The 21,674-nt window shown below is 42.7% G+C and overlaps 1 protein-coding gene and 1 pseudogene across 2 annotated transcripts; one reads left to right on the top strand and one right to left on the bottom strand.

The window, feature by feature from the left end:
- Window positions 1-713: 713 nt before the first annotated feature.
- Window positions 714-6,124, top strand: LOC310771772 (alpha-actinin-2-like; the record flags this gene model as incomplete). The annotated part of the gene is made up of 7 exons (XM_083664295.1): window positions 714-896; window positions 1,800-1,934; window positions 2,365-2,544; window positions 2,845-2,991; window positions 4,083-4,148; window positions 4,297-4,455; window positions 5,537-6,124. Coding segments are annotated over 7 exons (1,029 nt in total), but the record flags the coding sequence as incomplete, so codon positions are not given.
- A 5,724-nt stretch (window positions 6,125-11,848) lies between these two features.
- Window positions 11,849-12,739, bottom strand: LOC310771771 (cilia- and flagella-associated protein 161 pseudogene; annotated as a pseudogene). The gene has a single exon. The product of its transcript is annotated as a cilia- and flagella-associated protein 161 pseudogene (transcript).
- Window positions 12,740-21,674: the final 8,935 nt, after the last annotated feature.

Genomic DNA, 21,674 nt, shown 5'->3' with positions numbered 1-21,674 from the left:
AAACATCTCCATCCATCTCTGTTTTCAAGAAAAAAATGAAAGAACAACTGCTTAATCTGTATGTATAATAATATAGTATATTATAATATATAGTATATATAATATATAATGTATATGATATATAATATAATATATAGTAATAATATGTATTATAAGTATACTTATACTTATCCATTGATCTGGGATTGTTTTGTTTGTTTTGTTTGTCTGTTAATTGTCCTGTTGTGTAATTGTTGTTGTGTTATACTGTATGCAGTAACTTGTATTTAAGTTGTGTTAAGTCTTCCTGCTCAGGCTCCTGCTATAAGCTTTAAGTAGCTTCTTTGGAGACCTGGCACTCCACACAATTGTATCTTGATGTTGATCCACATGTCAACTGTTTGTGTGTGTGGGGGGCGAAATAAATCTGAAATCTGAAATCTGAAATCTGACATGGCACCGTCTCTGCTGTGCTTTCTTGAGGATGCAGTTGGTGTTGAGAGACCATGTGATTGTGTCTGTGATGTGTGTCTGTGTGTCTGTGATGTGTCTATGTGTGTCTGTGATGTGTGTATGTGTGTCTGTGATGTGTGTATGTGTGTCTGTGATGTATGCCAAGAAATCTAAACAACAATCAACAATTTCAACAGATTGATGGAAATAGGAAATGGATGTACTGCAGTTGAAGTGTCCGGTTTCTCTTCACTGTCTGTCACCCTCACCGTCCCTTCCAGAGTCTCATCGCAGCTCATGAGCAGTTCAAAGCGACTCTCCCCGAGGCGGACGGAGAGAGACAGGCCATCGTGGGAGTCCACAACGAGGTGCAGAAGATCTCCCAGAGCTACGGGATCAAGGCCGACATCAGCAACCCCTACAGCACCATCACTATCGAAGAACTTCTCAACAAGTGGGATAAGGTAGCAACAGCTTTCACTCTGGCATACACACTTACACCAAGGGAATCAAGTCTTAGATCAGAGTTTGGCATTTCTACTGTTCTATAAAAAACAGAAGAAAAAAAAAATATATATATATATATATATATATATATATAAAAAATATATAGTTTGATATTTCTGGACATATAATATTTACCACACAAAAAGAACTAGGAGAGATAGAGAAACTGCACACCAAAACCACTTTTTTCCCCCAGATTAAAACCAAAGTATATGGGAATTTAGTAGTGGTGTTGATGGATTTAGGTCCAAATCCTGACATTTTAGTGCAAAGTATTTGAATTCTACATATATCTAAATATGCGTAGCGACTGCCTTCTACTGGTTGAAACCCGGCTATTGAATTGAAAGTTTCCTGAGCGACGCGGATACGGATAGAGACTGAGAAGAACTGAGTCTAAAAACGCTGCATCTCACAGCAGATAAGAGACTCAGAACTGAGTTTGTGTTTTTTTGTGTTTGCTGCGCTTGTTTGGGCTTCAGAATGTAACTGCTGTGAACCAATCATAAAATAACGTTTAAATCCTCTGATAAGCTCTCTCTGTCTCTCTGCGGTTGTCTGGTCTCAACCCCCCCCCCCTCCCTCCCTCCCAGCGCTGCACAAATCAATACTTTTTTCACTTGCTAGAGGCATTTTTTGAATTTCCAGGCTAGAAGCCAACACTCTGGGGTGCAGTTAGTCTTTATTTTATTTTTATAATTTTTTTATTGGAACAAGTCAAAATGCTACAGTATATCTGGAGTATTCAGCACACAGTTGCGATGTACGACTTTCTTTTTGATGTAAATGGATCCCTCCAGGAGGCGCTAGCCTCTCTGAATACTGACTAGGCCCCCTCTGCATGTGTGTGTGTTTTCTAGGTGAAGAAGCTGGTTCCTCAGAGGGATGGTTCCCTACAGGAGGAAATGGCACATCAGCATGCCCATGAAAGGCTGAGACGGCAGTTTGCTGCCCAGGCCAATCTCATTGGACCCTGGATACAGACCAGGATGGAGGTTAGACATGCAGGCTTCATGAGCAATTATTAGACACATGGTTATTTCCATGTCAACCAAAAACGACCTAAAAATACAAATTCATTGTACATTAAGTTTATTTGTTTATTATTTGTTTATTATAAGGATCCCCATTAGTCTACACCGAAGTGAACGACTACTCTTCCTGGGGTCCAAGCGTGCATAAAGGCCAACAGGATGGCAGTTATTGTAATGATAATAGAACACTAAAATTAATGTATATTGGAATATAATGTACATACAATTCTCATCCATGAAGTGCTACAATTCCAGAAGTTATTCTTCAACACAGATCATCGACCCCCCCCCCCAAATCAAGCAAATCAACTGATCCTTACACCAACATGTTCTATGATCAAATCTACTGGTCCAAAACCAAGTTGGCTGTCCTGTGTGTGCTGCCCTGCAGGAGGTTGGACGCTGTGCCCTGGAGCTAGGAGGGACACTGGAGGACCAGATGACGCAGCTGAAGCAGTGCGAGCACGTCATTGTGGCCTACAAGCCCAACATTGACAAGTTGGAGGGAGACCACCAGCTAATCCAAGAGTCACTGGTGTTTGACAACAAACACACCAACTACACCATGGAGGTAACAGCACGTGGGCAAAATGGCGGACAGTTTTGCAAATATGCATAGATGCTGAGACATGCATTTGAACAAACAGACACATGTAAAATATGTACAAACATGCAATACAGACTCAAAAACATACAGACACTGTGCTTACAATGGCTATTCATTACATCGGCGCAATGGATACTCTCACACATGTAAATATGCAGTTAGATATACAATATTCAATTCATATTTCAATATACAATATTCTGTATATAAGGTGTATTTCTTTCATGTGTTAACAATATGCTTGCCTTGTCATCACATCAACAGCACATCCGTGTAGGCTGGGAGCTGCTTCTCACAACCATCGCCCGCACCATCAACGAGATCGAGACCCAGATCCTGACCAGGGACGCCAAGGGCATCAGCCAGCAGCAGATGAATGAGTTCAGATCCTCTTTCAACCACTTTGACCGGGTACAGTGATGGACTCACACAGTTCCCCCATTCCCCGCACTCTGTTAAGATCCATTTGAGATAGCCCAGCTGATGCAGTGTGAGAACATCAGCAGAGTAGTGGGGGGTAGCCTGGTATTTAGAGATGATCCTGTAGCTAACTGTAAGGGCAGTGTTTCCCCTAGAAAATTGTTCAGGCCTGGAGGGATTTCGGAACGTACGTCGACCGCAACGGTGGGGGCCCTCGCTGGCGACGCAACATTTTTAGCTAACCTATTTGCATCTATGTTCGCAATGGCATCCCAAGTATCATCATACTATTATGGAATGCGATGCGAACAGTTGTATTATGGGATGTGCGTTTCCCAGGCAACGACACGCGTTGACACGTTTTGGAACAGCACTGCACGCTGGCACGATGCTCCTAAAAGCAAAATGCTTATTGTTTTGAATGATTTGGCATCTTCTATGACTGTCAACACCAGTATTGTTGTATTGTAATAATATGCCATAAAGGTTTATTGACATTTTGGGGAGAGCAGGAAAAACAATCTCTATATTTCTTTTTCTCTTTTTTTTGCATTTCCTCTTCTGGCCTGGCGGGGGCGTCGTTGGCCTGGCGGGCCCGCCAGGCCTGTAGAATGGTAGGGGAAACACTGGGATAGATCCCCCATGATGTCCACCCTGCAGTGGTGCAACATTCTCAGTTGTCAATGTTAGATCTTGGAGGAAGTTTGGAACTGACTCACACAAACCAAGAGGCTGCTTCCTGGAGACGTGGTCCATTCTCTTACCTCTCGGATAATTGGTTTCCCAACAGCAGTAGAATAATCTTTTCCCCATTGTCTTAGCATCACTGTAGTAACTTGCACTGACCTGTAATGGAGCCCCCTACAGGTAGCTTAAGAATTTCACACGTGCGTACTTGTACAACGGAGTAAATATCTTGAATCTTGAATCATGTTTAATGCAAATTTGACATGCTAATTTTAAACAACAGGCTTTGCTTCTGTTAGTACATTTATATACATCTCCTAAAAAATTTCCTCTTTCCCTCCTTTTCCTCTAATATCCTCCTGTTTCTACCTTCTGACTTTGGTCTCCACCTGTAGAAGAAGAATGGGGCGATGGAGACTGATGACTTTAGAGCCTGTCTCATCTCCATGGGCTATGACTTGGTAGGAGGTTAAGCACTGTAAATTGATGGATGGGCTACTTTATCAATTGCAAAGATTTATGGAAATAATTCTTAAAAAAAAGTTTGGTTTTATTTTCTAACCTGACACATACTGTGCCTTCGCTGTCCACTGCCCGTTCCTTTCTCAGGGAGAGGTGGAGTTTGCCCGTATAATGTTGCTGGTGGATCCCAGTGCCACTGGAACGGTCACCTTCCAGTCTTTCATCGACTTCATGACCAGAGAGACCGCCGATACGGACACTGCAGAGCAGGTGGTGGCATCCTTCCGGATCCTGGCAGCTGACAAGGTGTGTGTGTGTGTGTGTGTGTGTGTGTGTGTGTGTGTGTGTGTGTGTGTGTGTGTGTGTGTGTGTGTGTGTGTGTGTGTGTGTGTGTGTGTGTGTGTGTGTGTGTGTGTGTGTGTGTGTGTGTGTGTGTGTGTGTTAGTCTGTAGACTGGCACATGGACTCATGTCTAGTCTAGCCATTATTTTCAGCTCATCTTATTTATGATCTATAACTTTGTGCATCAACTTAAACTGGAAAAAGATGATTTTAGCAGACAGCTTTTCACAAACCCAGTTTACTTCTGCACTACGATGTTACCCTGTTGGATTCCCTCAACACAGCTCTGCATTTGAAATAGAAGCGCTAGTAGACTCGGATCCATTCAGCATTCTGAATCACATTAGACTCAGATCCATTCAGCATTCTGAATCACATTAGACTCAGATCCATTCAGCATTCTGAATCACATTAGACTCAGATCCATTCAGCATTCTGAATCACATTAGACTCAGATCCCATTCAGCATTCTAAATCACATTAGACTCAGATCCCATTCAGCATTCTGAATCACATTAGACTCAGATCCATTCAGCATTCTGAATCACATTAGACTCAGATCCCATTCAGCATTCTAAATCACATTAGACTCAGATCCCATTCAGCATTCTGAATCACATTAGACTCAGATCATTCAGCATTCTGAATCACATTAGACTCAGATCCATTCATTATTCTGAATCACATTAGACTCAGATCCATTCAGCATTCTGAATCACATTAGACTCAGATCCCATTCAGCATTCTGAATCACATTAGACTCAGATCCATTCAGCATTCTGAATCACATTAGACTCAGATCATTCAGCATTCTGAATCACATTAGACTCAGATCCATTCAGCATTCTGAATCACATTAGACTCGGATCATTTAGCATTCTGAATCACATTAGACTCAGATCATTCAGCATTCTGAATCACATTAGACTCAGATCATTCAGCATTCTGAATCACATTAGACTCAGATCATTCAGCATTCTGAATCACATTAGACTCAGATCATTCAGCATTCTGAATCAACATTTTCTACTCCCCGTCACCACAGCCCTACATCCTAGTGGAGGAGCTGAGGAGAGAGCTACCCCCTGACCAGGCAGAATACTGCATCATGAGGATGCCTCCCTACAGCGGCCACGGAGCGACACCGGGGGCGCTAGACTACACTGCCTTCTCCACCGCCCTCTACGGAGAGAGCGACCTTTAACCCCCAAGATGACCCTTTACCCAACCACAAGTGTATCACCCACCCCTTCATCTTTGGATGAATTTAAGGAATCTATAATGAGGGGAGGATCAGATATGTTAATTAAAATATGCTTGCAAGCATTAGATTTCTATAGATTTGTCTCCCGATGCATTCGTATGTCAACGTCATGTTTTGCATTGTCATGTCCGTTGGTCCGCTCCTCATAGTCTTTATGAAAGATGCCCCCTAAAGGAAATACACACTGTTATAGTCAGTGTTGGGGGAAACTCATTACAAAAGTAACATACGGTATTACAGTACATGTAATATATTACTTTTAGCAGTAACTCAGTCATATAACTTGTTACAATAGGATTTCAGTAATATTATACCAGTTACCGTACTTTGTCAAGTAACACAAGTTACAAATTGAGTAAAAAAAATAAATCAAACCCCATATTTAAATAAAGATACAATCATTTCCTAATCAAATTGTGTGTTTTTATGCAAACAACCACTATACTGTAGATGACAATCACAAAGGAAAAGGATAACATTTAGAATTTTGGACGGTTTACACTGACTTAAGACTTTAAATTATTTTTCGGGATGGTTCTGGGCCAGCGATGTCATTCTGCTACTGCAGTTATTTTGGTGAAAGTAATGAAAAAGTAGTGTAATAAGTAACGAGTTACTCTACACAGGCAGTAATATTGTAAAGTAAATTATTACTTTCAAATGAAAGTAACTAGTAATATGTAGTATATTACATTTTGAAAGACATTTGCCATGTTCCCTCCATATTTTGAGATAGCCTTCAGTGCAGTGTGATACAAAAGTCACACCTAAGGTAGTGTTCTCTGTGATTCAAGTGAAACTAGATGAGAATCATAGGCGAAGTTTGAACTTTAAGGTTGGGGGTGCAGAAAAAATCTAGACGAACATTAATAATTAGGATACCAGAAGGTGCATTTTCATATCCCGACTAGTATGTCAATGAGTGATGGAATACACATGGGCCACTGTGGACACCACAGATGAGTAGTAGGCTACATGTAGTTCTGTTAGTTTCTGGAGTCCACATGCATGGACTCGGACTGGAGGATGCGTGGGGGGAGAGGATTGAGCGAGAGAGAGGAGCAAACTAACGATAAGTAGCCTCATAACTAGCAGATCTGAAAAGCGTGTATGGCTAAACAAGAGAGAAAGTTGCTAAAAGGAGAGAGCTATGAGTGCTTGAGCACTGAGCAGTGTTTAGCCTACATTTAATTGCCTGTCATGGGTGCGCATGCAAGATGCCCATGCAGGCGGTTGCATCCGGCTGCCCACCGTGGAAATGAGACCAGAATAATATTGTTTTATAATAAACATTGAAAATAGTCAGTCACACAATTATTCTACCCTTTATCTAGAGCAAGGCATAGAAGATTAGTGTTATAAATAAATATTTAATATTTAATTCCCGACATGGATTCTCGGCCACGGCCACTAGGGGGTGATGAGAATTTTACCCCATCAAAAATACAGATCACTTAGAAGTACTGGTACAGTATATCAACAAAAGAGTTATGGTAGTTTTTTTTGTTTTTTTTTACTTTACTTTAAACTTTATTCCAGACACACAGGGGGTCCATAGAGTACATACATATTATCAACATCACACAACAAATTATACAGTTAAAAAAATAAGAGAAAAACAACAAACATAAGATCATAAATAGAGGCTGACTCTCCAGTGTTTACGCAGCCTGGACGATAACCGAAGACAGCTCTTCCCAGGATTGACTATATCCTCAATAATACTGTTCTGGGACTCATCCCGGCGAGACATGAATCCATACATAGAATGCCTTAAGAGAGCCTCACATGTGTGGATTCCACACGTCACAAACAAGTGACTGGCACTATGCCACCTAGGGACCCCAAGTAGAATCCTCAGGGCATCATTGTAGGCCACCTTAAGCCTCCGCATGCTACCTTTCTTATATGTGCACCATAAGAAAGCTGTATACATGGGAGTGCAGAAAGCTTTAAAAAGTGCACACTTGACAGGACCAGAACACATACTGAACCTGCGAAGCAACATATTAGCCTGAGCATAAAGTTTGTGGCACTGTCTATAGATATCTCTATCATCATGGAGATTATCTGTGAAGATGTGGCCAAGGTACTTAATTTCCTGGCATACAGAAAGATGACTGTCGGATAGGTGAAAGGCTGGGAAAGCCAATTTCTTGTCCTCCTGGCGTCTCACTATCATGACACTACTCTTTTTTGCATTGTAAATGATGTCATGTTCATTGCCATAATTTGAGCACACTTTCAATAGTTGCTGTAGCCCTCCACTGTATGGACTCAGAACGACCAGGTCATCAGCGTACATAAGGTGATTGATGATAGAGTTACCCATAAGACAGCCCGTATTGCACTCATTTAATTCACTAGATAGATCATCCATGTAAACGTTGAATAAAATGGGAGATAAAATCCCCCCTTGCCGGACCCCATTGCTAAGTGGAAGATGTCACATTACCCCATTTAACCTGCATTTGCTGATTTGCGTACCAAAACAGCAGTATACGCACAATGTGCTTAGGAATGCCTCTATCAAGCAGCTTCTGAAACAGTTTGGCATGATTAATCCTGTCAAAAGCTCGAGGAGCATCAATAAAGCAAAGGAACATAGTCGCAGCGATTAGATGTCCGATTGAGTCCAGCACTGTCATGTTTTGTTTTCATGTTTCCTTCCAATGTCTATGTTTTTGGGAATGCGCGCTATAAGGGATTTTGAGATGCTGAAGGTTGATTTCAATTGGCACGATTTCAATTGGCACGTTGACATAATGTTAATGTATAAAAAAAAATTAGCATGAAATGAAAAATGGCATTCAAGGCATTTCCACATTGTACAATGTCCCAATGGAACTGAGGTTTTTCTATTCTGTTAATCACATTAGCAATGTTGCCTCAGATACTGATCCCTTTTGCTGCAAGATAGTTTCCCATTTCAGTGGAGAGTTTGGCTATGTGGTATGTTTGTGGGCAGAGGAAGCTATTCTGTCAGTATACACCTTGCTTGAAATGGTTGTAGAAACTTGGTGGCTCTTATTGGTGAATTCAGTGAGGTGAACTTTGTACTTGAAGGTAATGAATTCATTCAATAAAGTATTCATGATTAATTGAAATTAAAGTTTTTCAACCTGATAAGTCATGTCTGCAAAATAAAATACTGTATGACTGGGAGAAGATATATTGTTGAAATGAGTTGTATTTGTTGTATTAATAGATTGTATGGTATATAGGATTTCTCACCCTTGCCCATTCTGCTTTCAGCTCCCAGAAATCTGACCTAGGAAATATTCTAATGTGGTTTATTGCCACAGGAAGAGGAGGAATGTTCTTTTTGTATATTGTCCATCACTTCTTCATTTTCACTCAGTCAACAACACAACAATTAAGTCACAATTTTCCTCCTATTAAGTCAAAATACAAGTCTAACGATTCTGAATACGCTACAGTACTGTATATGCCAGGCGTGTGTTATTGATGTCATCTGACTGCAAAAATACTGCCAGGCAGTTTGCTGCCAGCCACTGATGACATAATTTGTCCTCAGGGTTGTCAGTCAGTCAGTGTGGGATTTATGACATCACTAATGATGTAATTGATGTAGGACTTATGACATGGATGTTTTGGTCTCTGATGATGGACAATTTGTCCTCAGGGTTGTCAGCCAGATTAGGCTGGCAGCCAGCTAGCTGCCTGGCAAAATGATTATTCAATATAAAACATATCTCGAGAGATTAACCTGGTGGGTACTGGAGGGCCTGATTACTGTCCAGGAAAATGCCTGATGTACCAGGAGGTGCCAATGAAGCTGCAGGGTCCTCTCAAGTGTTACGTTACGACCCAGCCTATAGGGGTACCAGGTGTAACATGAAAAGCAGACCCGCTCCTTCCCAGCTCTAACACAACCAGCCAACAAAGAGTTAAAGCCCCAAAAATGTGATTTATTGTCACACTTTAGCAACATGCCCAGATCTCAAGTTAATCCAGTTAACCCATCACTAAGTACAGCACTGAAGTTGACCAGTTGGAAGCTGGCAAGGAGGAAGACGATGATAGCCGGTTCTCAGCAAGCTTTATAGTCCAGGTGCCGAGTCCCCAGCCAATCACCAGCCAGGATATACCTAGGGCCCAGCCAATCAAACTCACACCACAAGCAATCATCATTCACCCAAGCTGGAATGCATCAGTCTCTCATCAGCAGTTATCTACTCAACATACAGGAGGAAACACAATGCAGATGATCACAGTATAGGGATAAAAATACATATATGACCCCCTGGGTGTGGCTTCTCACTTTCCTTGATGTAGTTTACCTGGAGTTATCCACTGATCGTGTCCTTGGAGTTAAAGAATCCCACATTGGTTTGTGGGTGCTGGCAGCTGAGAAATTGAAAGAGTGTATCTAGCCATATCTTACCTGTTTTGTTTTATGTTGTAGTCATTGGTCCTGGGGTAGGGGGGGTGGGGGTGGGGGGTGGTCATGATGATGTTTTTTATCATCACTGCTGCTTGTGGTTCACTGGCTATTATGATATGCGATCATTGTATATTATGTATGTCACTTATCATTTTAAATAAACTAAAATAAAAATCAATAATAATACATAATGACCCCCAGGGTCATAACACGAAGTATAGAGGCACGAAACTGGGCCGCCTCTGTAGCTTTGAGAGTCTCTACTTGGCGCAGCTGAACTACTCCTTGGGCCCGCTGAGCTACTCCTTGGGCCCGCTGAACTTCCTTGGCTTGTTTGTCTCGCTGTTTGTCTTCAATATCAGCATCGCCCTCATCCTTGATCTGGCGGAGGTCTTCAAGCTTCAACTGCGTCATCCTAACTTCGTAGAGTGCAGATCGGACCTTGGAGAGAGACTGGCTGGCAGAGGCCACTGAACATCTACTGGACCTGCTGTGACTGGACACACTACGGTTTCCTGATGTCCGAGGCCCTGCCCGGGGTGTTGCAGCTATGTCTTGCCGGGCTGCTGAGCAGAAGGGCAGGGTACACTCGTTCCCAGGGTCTCCTGCTTGATCCGGACACCAGATAACAAGGACGTCTTCTGTTCACTGGGGACTGAGGAGGTTTGGGTCTCCGATGTCTCTTCTTGCATATAACCAGGTAAAAGGGAGGTCTTCCTCGCCCATTCCTGTTCCTTTGGAGCTATCTCCATCCCCGTGCTCCTCCAACATCAGTGGGTATGACATTAGTGATTTATGACATTGCTGAAGATGTCACTGATGTTAGAATGTCTATGCATAAGGGACAATTGACATCAGTTCACTGGACATTGTCATTGTGACATCATCAGTGATTTATGACATCACTGATTATGTTAAATGAAAAGTGAAAAAATACGCTCATCACTGAGAGGGGTGCTGGGTTAAATACAAATTCAGTAGAAATAATAATAGAACCCGCACACACTTATGCTCGGAAGAATGGGAAGAATGGGAAACTCACTTCCGGGGCAAGAAATGTCACATGACTGTTGAGCTGTGACCAGATATGCGTGATGTCATCCACTCCACTGACATAGATCTTGTGGACCAACCAACCAACCAACCAACCAAGCAAGGACATAGCTGGCCGCAGCTAAAAATGATGAAAGTGTGCTCACAGAAAATGGCCATGCCAGTTTTTTCCTCGCCAAAATGTAGCCTGATTTGGTGCGTTACTTAGACCCTCCCCAACAAGCTAGCATGACATGGGACCAACGGATGCCTTAGGTCTTCTAGTTTCATGTATCTTCACTATAGCTTTAAAGGAGGATTCCGGTATTTTTCAACCTGGACCCTATTTTCATATTTTTTTTTATGTATAACTAAAATGTGAACAGAAATATTTGAAATTGGTGCAGTATTGACCAAGATCGCTGCAGTTGGCAGCTGCTTTTCCCACATGCCCCTACTGCACCCCACATTAGGGTCCAGGTTGAATACCGAAATTCTCCTTTAAAAATTAGCCCACTAGAGCCTCTGAAAGACAATAATCTCGGGGGACGAGTACAAAATCGGCGACATTTTCGGGGGGCAGCTCCAGCCGGGGACAGATCACCAAAAACGGGGGCTGTCTCCGGAAATCAGGGACGTCCGGTCACCTTACACTAAACCCCTGTGTGTGCCTGTGTGAGCTCGGTGGCTTTGGCCGCCGAGTGCGGGGTGTCGAAAAGAAAAATCCCTTCTTCTCCTCCGTGGTCAGAGGTGAAGAGCACCCAGTGATTGTTGTCCTTCTCGACACTGTGAGAGTCCAGGTGCAAGAAGGTGTGGGCGGTCACCTCATACTCACTGCCATATGTGGTGCAAAGGACTTGATCTCCCAGAACAGCCAGAGCCTGGTTGGTCTTGCAGTGCATGAGAAGCAGCGTCACATTCGCGGGAACAAGTTCACCCTCATACTCGAGCCTCTCCTGCGAGTCAAAGTGCACAATCTTCCACCACGACAAAAAAGAACGCTCCTCCTCCAAACTCACTTCCTGGAGGCGGGACCTCTTCGCGTACTTCTGAAAAGTCCGCAGGTCGCTGGTCAAATACAATCCTCCGGCGAAGCCGCTTGTGGTTCTCAGTGCGAAGCTTTGCTCGTAATGTAGAGCCGATCCCTCGGGACTGCCGTCTACACTGGTGATGATGAAGGCGGTGCGTGTGCAGGGCTGCACACTTCTGCCTGCACTGACGCCACACGGGGCGTGAATGACAGGGTGAGGAGCCTTTGTTAGACTGTTGATGTCTGCGTTGATGCTGAGCGCAGTGCACTCCCTATTCAGCCCTCCCATGTTCACCAACATCACAACGTCTCCGAAGCACAATCCACCATCCTTGGATACGGAGAGGTTCACCCGGCTCAAAATATTCTCTTTGAGGAAGGCGACTCTCTGAACAGTGAGCTCACCCCTCTCTTTTCTCTCCAGGAACTCTTTCAGTATAGCCTCGTCCAGGCACAGGTCCTCGTTCCAGTTTCGGACTCGCACTCCCGGGCAGTACGTTCTCGCAGTGTTCATGCTGAGCAGGGCGAATTCTGGCAACAATTCGTGTTATGTATAGAATATCACCAGTGATGTCACTTGAGCACTCGATGATGATGTCATCAGTGATGTTACTCAAGCAATTGTGATATCGATGTCATCAGTGAGTGATATCATTGGTGATGTCATGAGTGATGATGTCACCACCAGTGATGTCACTCGAACAATTACAATCATCTATAATTCCCCCAGCTATACTGCATTTCCACTGGTGTAAAGGAACAAATCTTCCAGAATTTATAAACTTGTGTCTTCAGTGTTATCCCTGTTACCTTTCTGATTTTGAAATTAATTCTCACTTTACTGTGTGAGTGGACTTTCTTTTATCCCCACAAACATAAAAGTCAGTACCACAACAGGAACAGTCTAGATGATTGCCAATAAGTTAAGTACCACAGCCTCTGTGATTGTGTAGAATCACTGGTAGGCTATGGTGCTTCACCTCATCGTGCTTTGTACAGCTTTTTTAATTAGCTGCACATTAATTGCTACTGGTGTGACAACCAGCTTGCAGTAGTGCTGCAGACACCATGCACTTTGTGTTTATGTCTTCCAAAACAATTATCAAATCTAGTTTGGCGGACCTCTGTATCGGTAACACTTAAGGACCTCTGGACCCCCTGAAGGACCCCTGGAACCTCCTGAAGAATTGAATTGAATAAGCCTTTATTGTCTCCCTTGGGAGAAATTATTTTTGGGCATCAAGAGACACAGCGTTAGACATATACATATTGACATATAGACAGTGCAATCAGATGACAATTAACATTAAATTCCTACAGTGTACATATACATCAAGCGTACCCAGTGGTAAAATATTGCACCAGCCCTCCACAAAGAAAGAGAAAAATGTTGAAATGAAAGATTATTTATTAAATACACACACACACACACACCCCTAGAGCCCCTTCAAGGACCACTGTGTGTGTGTGTGTGTGTGTGTGTGTGTGTGTGTGTGTGTGTGTGTGTGTGTGTGTGTGTGTGTGTGTGTGTGTGTGTGTGTGTGTGTGTGTGTGTGTGTGTGTTTGTGTGTACTGCTGTCCTTATCGGTCGGCCTGGGCCAAAGCCTGGCCGATATCGGTCTATTCTATTCTATTCTATTCTATTCTATTCTATTCTATTCTATTCTATTCTATTCTATTGTGGTGTAGTGCAGTCTGGTCAGTCTTTGTAGCCTACTCTATCCTATCTATTGACTGATTCTTTTAATTTAAACTAATCAGTGATACAAATAAGTTGAGTAAATGTAAGGAAAAACAAACAAACAAACAAACAAACAAACAAACAAACAAACAAACAAACAAACAAACAAACAAACAAACACAATAATACAGTAGCCTACCTTATATGGTTTAGGTTCCGCCCACCACGGCGGCCCTGAGGAGCCGATCTCCTGCCTGGCTCCTCTCCTCCTCCTCCTCCTAGTCGCCGCACCGTCTGTCCCAACCTCACTTTGTTAGCTTGGGTTGAAAAAATGACCGACACTTCCGAGGGCGAAGATGAAATCCAGTTTCTGCGAACGGTGAGTCAGTCAGCTACTAAACTGAATACAAGTAGGCCCCCCATGAACCTGAAACTACGTTACAGTCCGTTCAAAGTCAATTGAGCTAACGCTATACAGTAGCTCAGGGCTGGACCTGTCACCTGTTGCATGTGCTGTGTGTGGGTATTCCCTGCTAAGTGATGATGGCGCTCACCAGTTTGAAGCGATGGTGTCATAGCTTTAAAAGTTCTTTAAATGTGTATTGATTAAAGTGATGTTTTATACATAATAATATGCTGTATTAGCTTAGCTAGGTGAAAAGTAGTCTAGACTAGTACATATTCAATGTCTGGGCTAGGGGTTTAAGTTTAGGTTTAAAAATGGGGTTGTAGTCACCAAAAATAGGAAAAAATGGCTTAGACCTGGGAGGGTTAATCCTACCCCTGCCATTGGATATTTACTATACTAGCTACTAGTACTTTTCACACTATTGTGTCACCTGAAACTCAGTAGACATTTTAGTGACACAACTTACTAGTAGCCTATAAAATGTGACCTTATGTTGCAGGCAAGTCGGTTGTCGATGATCTAAAAACATTTTCCTGAGTTCTGATTTGTGGCACAAAATGCATCCTTAAAAGCAGATAACGACATCATTTCCTCTATCTCAGACTCTAAACCTCGCTATGTTTGAAATAGTTTTGTTTAATCCCTGCCAGACAGCCAGGTACAGTAAAGGAAGCTCACTGATGGATTTTATTTTGTAACTTTTATCATCATTGCTGCGAGATCACGGAGGTTCTTCTTCTTATCTTATCTGTGTTCCCTAGTTGTGAGTCCTCTCCTCTCACACAGCTTGTTATCTCTGCCCTCTGATAATGGAGAGAGTGCTGGATGTAACACACACACACACACACACACACACACACACACACACACACACACACACACACACACACACACACACACACACACACACACACACACACACACACAGGGGCAGGGTAGAGAGGGGGGGGGGGATTGAGACTGGATCACGCACACTTTGCCAAGCAGAGATGGTATCCACTTTGTGCCAGCCAGTTTCGGTGCAAATATGTTTTGCACGATTGAGATATCTCCTCATAGTTACATGAACATTCCAGATTGAAATGCATCATAAAACATAAGTCACTGACTGTCAGTTTCAAATTCTATGAAGTTCCTGTGAAAGTCCTGAGTGAGCTGAATGTATGTGCATTTCGTTGGGGGAAGTGTTGGATGATGTCACCAATGATGACGACTGTACTTCGATGTCACCGATGATGATGATGGATGATGATAATGTCATGATTGATGATTTCACTGAAGGTTACGACGTCACAGTGATCATGTCACTGTCGGAGGTTTTAATGATGTCATCGTTGAAGACGATGTCAACAGTGATGATGTCATAATTGTCATAATAAGTTCATATTTACACCTGGCTGACATGTCACTGTTGAAGCTTAGTGATTTCACTTATGATGTCATGCGGTAATGTTGTCACGTTCGAGGGCTATAAGAGTTCAGCTCTGCCAGCTTCACACATTCAGATTGTAGAATCAAAGATGGCCAGTCCACGTTGACTCCTGTTTGCCTGCAAGCCTTTTACGGCCGTCATGTGTCTGTCTGCGAATGAATCCACCTGACCCCGGCCTAACAGGAAGCGTGTGACTGACTGATTCCAGAGCACTGCTGATATGGAGGAGAGTGGTCAGGAGGAGGGTGAATCTGAGGTCAGACATTGCAGTATCACCCCAGCATGGTGGCATGCAGCCTGGGTACAGAGAGGTGTTAGTAGCCCTGGTTGGACAGTGGAGACCAGTCGTCTGTTCTCCCTCTCCACACCATCCGTAAATAGACTGTGGAGATTGTGATTCCTTTGACCTGGTTCATTCGACATTTGAGATAATGATAAGAATGAATTTGTGAGTTGTGCGTGATAGCACTGGTGTGTGTCTCCATGCTTGTGTGTGTTTTTGCTTGCATTTGTGCTTTTGTACATAGTGTTTGTGTAGCTCTACATGTATTTACAGTATGTGTAGCTCGATATTATATACAGTCCATGGTAGCTCTACATGTATTTACAGGTCACCCTGCCTGTAAGAGCTACAACCCACATAACATAATTGTGTGTTACTGACAAGAATAAAACTCAGGGGGAAATTGTTTAGCATGGAAAAGGTTAGATGTATTGAATATTGGTTATGGGTGACTTAAGTCTAAAAATCCATCCATTTACGTTTACACATAATGTGTCAAAGTTGAAATCTTTAATAGCCCTATGGACAAGTGATTTTTGTGTTACTGTGAACTGTGTGTGTGTGTGTGTGTGTGTGTGTGTGTGTGTGTGTGTGTGTGTGTGTGTGTGTGTGTGTGTGTGTGTGTGTGTCAGGGGGATGAGGTGGTTTTGCAGAGCACCGTCACCTCCCAGGAGGAGCTTGTGAAGCTCTGTCTTGCTGCTGAGGGCTTTGGCTGCCGACTCTGCTGCCTTGAGCCCACCTCCAACTGCAAGGTATAGATAGATCCACCTGAAACATCTCGACTCGCCACCATTACCAGAGCAGTTTGTTAGCTGACCGTCACGTTTGTGATGGGAAACACAGTCCATGATGTCTCAATAAGCAATATGCAAGATGATGCAAATGCATCAATGAAGAATTTCCAAATATTTGACCCATACAGAAATATCTTCTGTATAGACGTCACTAAACAACCAATCTTTGCTTAATTTCGAAAATTTGGCAAAACATCAACAATTACTTGTTATATGTACTGTAGGGGTTCAAACCTGCAGGACTGAAAGCCTTGTTTTTGTACAGTATTGGTTTATTATTATCAGTCTTCTTCTGCATCGCCTCAATTTAACGTGAGATGGTACATCATACAGTAGAGACGATGATCGATAATGGTGGTCATTGATGGCCAAACAAATATTGCCTCCATCGACCTAATGGGGAGGCTATACTTAAAATGTTCTGTCTTTATGTTTTTCACTAGAATGTTCCACCAGATCTTTCTGTGTGCGCCTTTGTCCTGGCCCAGTGTCTCTCTGTCCGAGCCCTGCAGGAGATGCTGGCCAACAGGGTTGACCAAGCTGCAGGGGTGAGCTCCTCTCCTCTCCTCTCCTCTCCTCTCCTCTCCTCTCCTCTCCTCTACTCTCCTCTCCTCTCCTCTCCTCTCCTCTCATCTCCTCTCCTCTCCTCTCCTCTGCTCTCCTCTCCTCTCTTCTCCTCTGATCCCCTCTCCTCTCCTCTCCTCTCCTCTGATCCCCTCTCCTCTCCTCTCCTCTCCTCTGATCCCCTCTCCTCTCCTCTCCTCTCCTCTCCTCTCCTCTCCTCTCCTCTCCTCTCCTCTCCTCTCCTCTCCTCTCCTCTCCTCTTCCTGATCTAATGCAGTCCTTTCTTTCCTATTTGAAATAGATTTTCTTTGGGCTTTTGTCTTATGATTATGCACATCTATTTGTTTTAGATGTATTTCTACTCATTTCTATTTCTGTCTCTTCTGAGGGCTTCTCTGAGTGAGTTCACTCTTCACACTACACCTGCTTTCCTGTAATGTGCTGAGTGCTCTTGTGTTTTGCAGGCAGGACTTGGAGGTGGTCATCGCACCCTTCTCTACGGCCAGGCAGTGGTGTTCCAACACTCATACAGTAGCATGGTGAGCGATTCTTGATATACCACAAATAAAGATGAGAGAGTTGACTTTTGTCTTCTTCCCATTATAGGGGATGTGATAAGAGTTTTTAGTGTTGAAATATGTATCCACTGTACATTTTATCCCAGTATCTCAGCTGCTTATCATCGTCCGAGTCTTCAACTGATAAGCTGGCATTTGATGTTGGTCTGCAAGAGGATAAAACAGGTATTTGGTGTGGTTATCTTTTTAAATGGGCGATAAATCATAATATCAATACAGTAGCTCATTGTGTTTTGTTATGCTGTGTACTTTTTGGTATCTACAGAGATATTCACACAACTTATACAGTACCACATTCGTAGTGATATAACTGATGTGTAAGGCATTTGGAACTGCTATGTATTCTCTGTGTGTGTGTGTGTGTGTGTGTGTGTGTGTGTGTGTGTGTGTGTGTGTGTGTGTGTGTGTGTGTGTGTGTGTGTGTGTGTGTGTGTGTGTGTGTCTGTGTGTCTGTGTGTCTGTGTGTGTGTCTGTGTGTGTGTGTGTGTGTGTGTGTGTGTGTGTGTGTGTGTGTGTGTGTGTGTGCACGTGTGGTTCAGGCGAGGCCTGTTGGTGGACAGTCCACCCCGCATCCAGACAGAGGTCAGAGGGTGAGAAGGTGCGTGTTGGAGATGACCTCATACTGGTCAACGTTTCCTCAGAGAGATACCTGGTGAGTCAGTTCATATTTTAGGTCAAGGTTCACAGTTATTTATGCCTAGTGATAGATAAACCATGCTTAAAGTACGTCCCATTTGCAACATGCTGCACATACATACTACCTCAAACGTCACCTATTTAATATTATATCATGGAATTAAACAATAGTAGTTATTTATAGAGGTTGTCATGCCATATTTATATGACATCCAAAATAAATACATACGGTAATAATGTTGATTTAAATTTGAAGTTGATCATTTGAATATGGAATTACATTTAGGACTGTCGTCTTTATTCCATAGTATATAGTATTTATGTCTACTGTACCTCCTCACTTCTGACCCACAGAACCAGACTACGTGTTACACTTCCCTGTTCTTATTTCCTTTGACTTAATGTGTTGCTTGTAGGGATGTTACAATATATCATCCCACAATATATCGCGATATCAAAACGTGACAATATGTATCGTTGAGATTAAATCTCATATCGCGAGAAAAAGAAGCTGAACAGGGTGGCACTGATCTGCATCTGATTGCATGCTCGCTCTCCTTTTCATTGGTTTGTTTGAACAGACGAGGGACGTTACAGACACGGAGGATGAAAATGGTGAAATTACTCAAATTAGCGTGGAGGATGCCCCCTCAACTTACAAATTGATCGCAAAAAAAATATTGTTAAAATATCGTATCGTTATCGTGAAACCAATATCGTGTATCGTATCGTGAACTGAGTGTATCGTGACACCCCTAGTTGCTTGTAGGGCTGTCACTTTTTATTCGAAATTCGAATTTAACTTCGAATGTGGGGGAGGAGGGCATGTTCGAATGTATAATTGACCTGTTCGATTTTTTTATTTTTTATTTTTTTTATTAATAACCAAAATTAACCAACTGCTGCTTGCTGGTAATGTTAATCCCATGTCAGAAAAAGTCTCCAGATTTGTCGCGTTAGTCTCTTCTGAGAAAGTCTCCAGGGTCTGAAACATTGTCTCGAGTTAGATGCAGCCAAGTTTGTGAGGCTGTGTTGTGACTGTGAGCGTCCAAGCTAACACAGCAGCGGAGAGGAGCTGACTGACTGGACCATGACAGCTGAGGATTTCTTTTTTATATTCTTTTAATATTTTATATTATATTATATATATTTATACGATGTAACCGGCAGGCGGAGACTGCATAATCGGGCATGTCGAGCCGATGCCCGGTGGCCTGGCCTGCAAAAAAAAAAAAAAAAAAAAAAATTAACCAAAAAACTTTGAATATATTCGAACATTTTGCGGGCAATTAAAGTTCGTTCGAACTTTATTTTTGGAAAAAGTGACAGCCCTAGTTGCTTGTCAATCTGTTGTCTGTGTCCTGTCTGCCTGTATTGTGTTCAATGATTGAATAAACTAGTAACTACAGTAAAGTTCATGGATAATAGCATCATCATCAGAACTAGTCGGCAAGCTTGGCAGGCCATAAGAATGTTAGATGGTTGCTCAGAAACACTTTCTTCCCTGGCTCCCAGACGATGTAGCATTGATTTTGCTCCAGGGTCAGATGGAGGATTTAATATCTGGAGAGATAGAGGGATTTTAACTTTGGGCCACCTATTTGATAAAGGTCACCTCTTTGATTGTCCGACTTCGCAGATAGAACCTTTACTCCTTAAGAGAAGCAAGAAATCAGTTCTTAGTCAGGGGGATGCTGAACTTAACCTTGCTAGTCCCAATCCTCTGATCGAATAATGACTTCAATCTCACAATAGATCAGGGGTGTCAGACTCATATTAGGTAGAGGGCCGGATTTGTTCAACTGAGACCTCATGGGGGCCGGATTTTTTTTTTTTACTAAAATCAATTCGACTCATTTACCCATTTACTTCACAAAAGAAATACTGCTCTTTCCATTTCTCTTGAAACTGCCTGCATTCCGTGTCAACCTTTCTCTTTTTCGACAGCATCTTGTTGATTCCTACAATTCCTTCTTGTTTTTTGGTAGGTAGCCGAATGCGCGATTCAATTCCAGCGTGGCATCATGGCGGCTTTGTTTACACCTGATGACCTACTGACATACTTCCTTGTAGTGCAGGTTAATTAACTTATGAATGAACTCTTAGCTTGCTTATTAGCCACACGTAGTTCATGATAATGGGGTGCGAATTTAATAATAATAATAATTATTTTATTTTTTATTTTTTTTAATATTCCAAAACATCGCGTGGCCCGGATGAAACCTGCCCGGCCCGCGGGCCGTATCTCTGACATCCCTGCAATAGATGAACGTATGTGGGGCAGACATATCGGTAATTTGCGAAAGACATTTTGATATGTAAATAGAACCAGAGTAAGTCAATTCAGGAAATGGCATCATTTAGAAATTAGCCCCCAACTTAGACACAGGACGAATCCAAGTCTGACAGAAATGTGCTCAGAATGTGAGCTGGAGGTGTGTGGTCATGTATCCATATTGAGGATTACTGGGCTCAAATTGTTGATAACATTAACCTCATTTTTCATGTACCACTACCCAGCCCTCACATTAAAGGCTCTCATCAAAGAAGGCTGTTCAGTATTCTGTCGATGGTAATGGCCTGAGTGTTTTCTTATACATCTCAAGGATCTAATTCAGAGGTTTTGTTTTTTTGTGGCCATTGTGTTGTGTATTGTTTGTATTGTCTGTGTCTGTGTTTGTGTTTGTGTTTAAAAGCATAATAAAAAAAAGCTATTGTTGGAGAACAATTAGGAATTGAGGTTACAGTTGCTACTGTAAGTCAATTTTTGTCACTGTGATTTTGTTTGTTCGCAGCACCTGTCCCTTGGCAGTGCAGTCGACAACAGAAGCCTCAGTGGCAGTCTGATGGTCGATGCAGCCTTCCAGCAGACTCTCTGGACTGTCGCTCCTATCTGCTCTGGGGGCGGCGTCGCTCAAGGCAAGTCTCTTTTGCTGCAATCTCAACATCTCTCCACTCATTTCAGCAAAATCTCTGTCTGTGAGTGTCTGTGTGTCCTTCGCATATCTCGAGAACCATTCTCCATGTTGCTGGGGACCCAAGGACGTGCAGTGTTGGATTTGGCGCAATTTG

The sequence above is a fragment of the Poromitra crassiceps genome, assembly GCF_964638095.1.
Source record: "Poromitra crassiceps genome assembly, contig: HAP1_SCAFFOLD_1193, whole genome shotgun sequence".
In the NCBI taxonomy this organism is placed as follows: Eukaryota; Metazoa; Chordata; class Actinopteri; order Beryciformes; family Melamphaidae; genus Poromitra; species Poromitra crassiceps.
The sequence above is the reverse complement of the archived record's forward strand: the minus strand, read 5'-3'. Positions and strand labels throughout refer to the sequence as shown.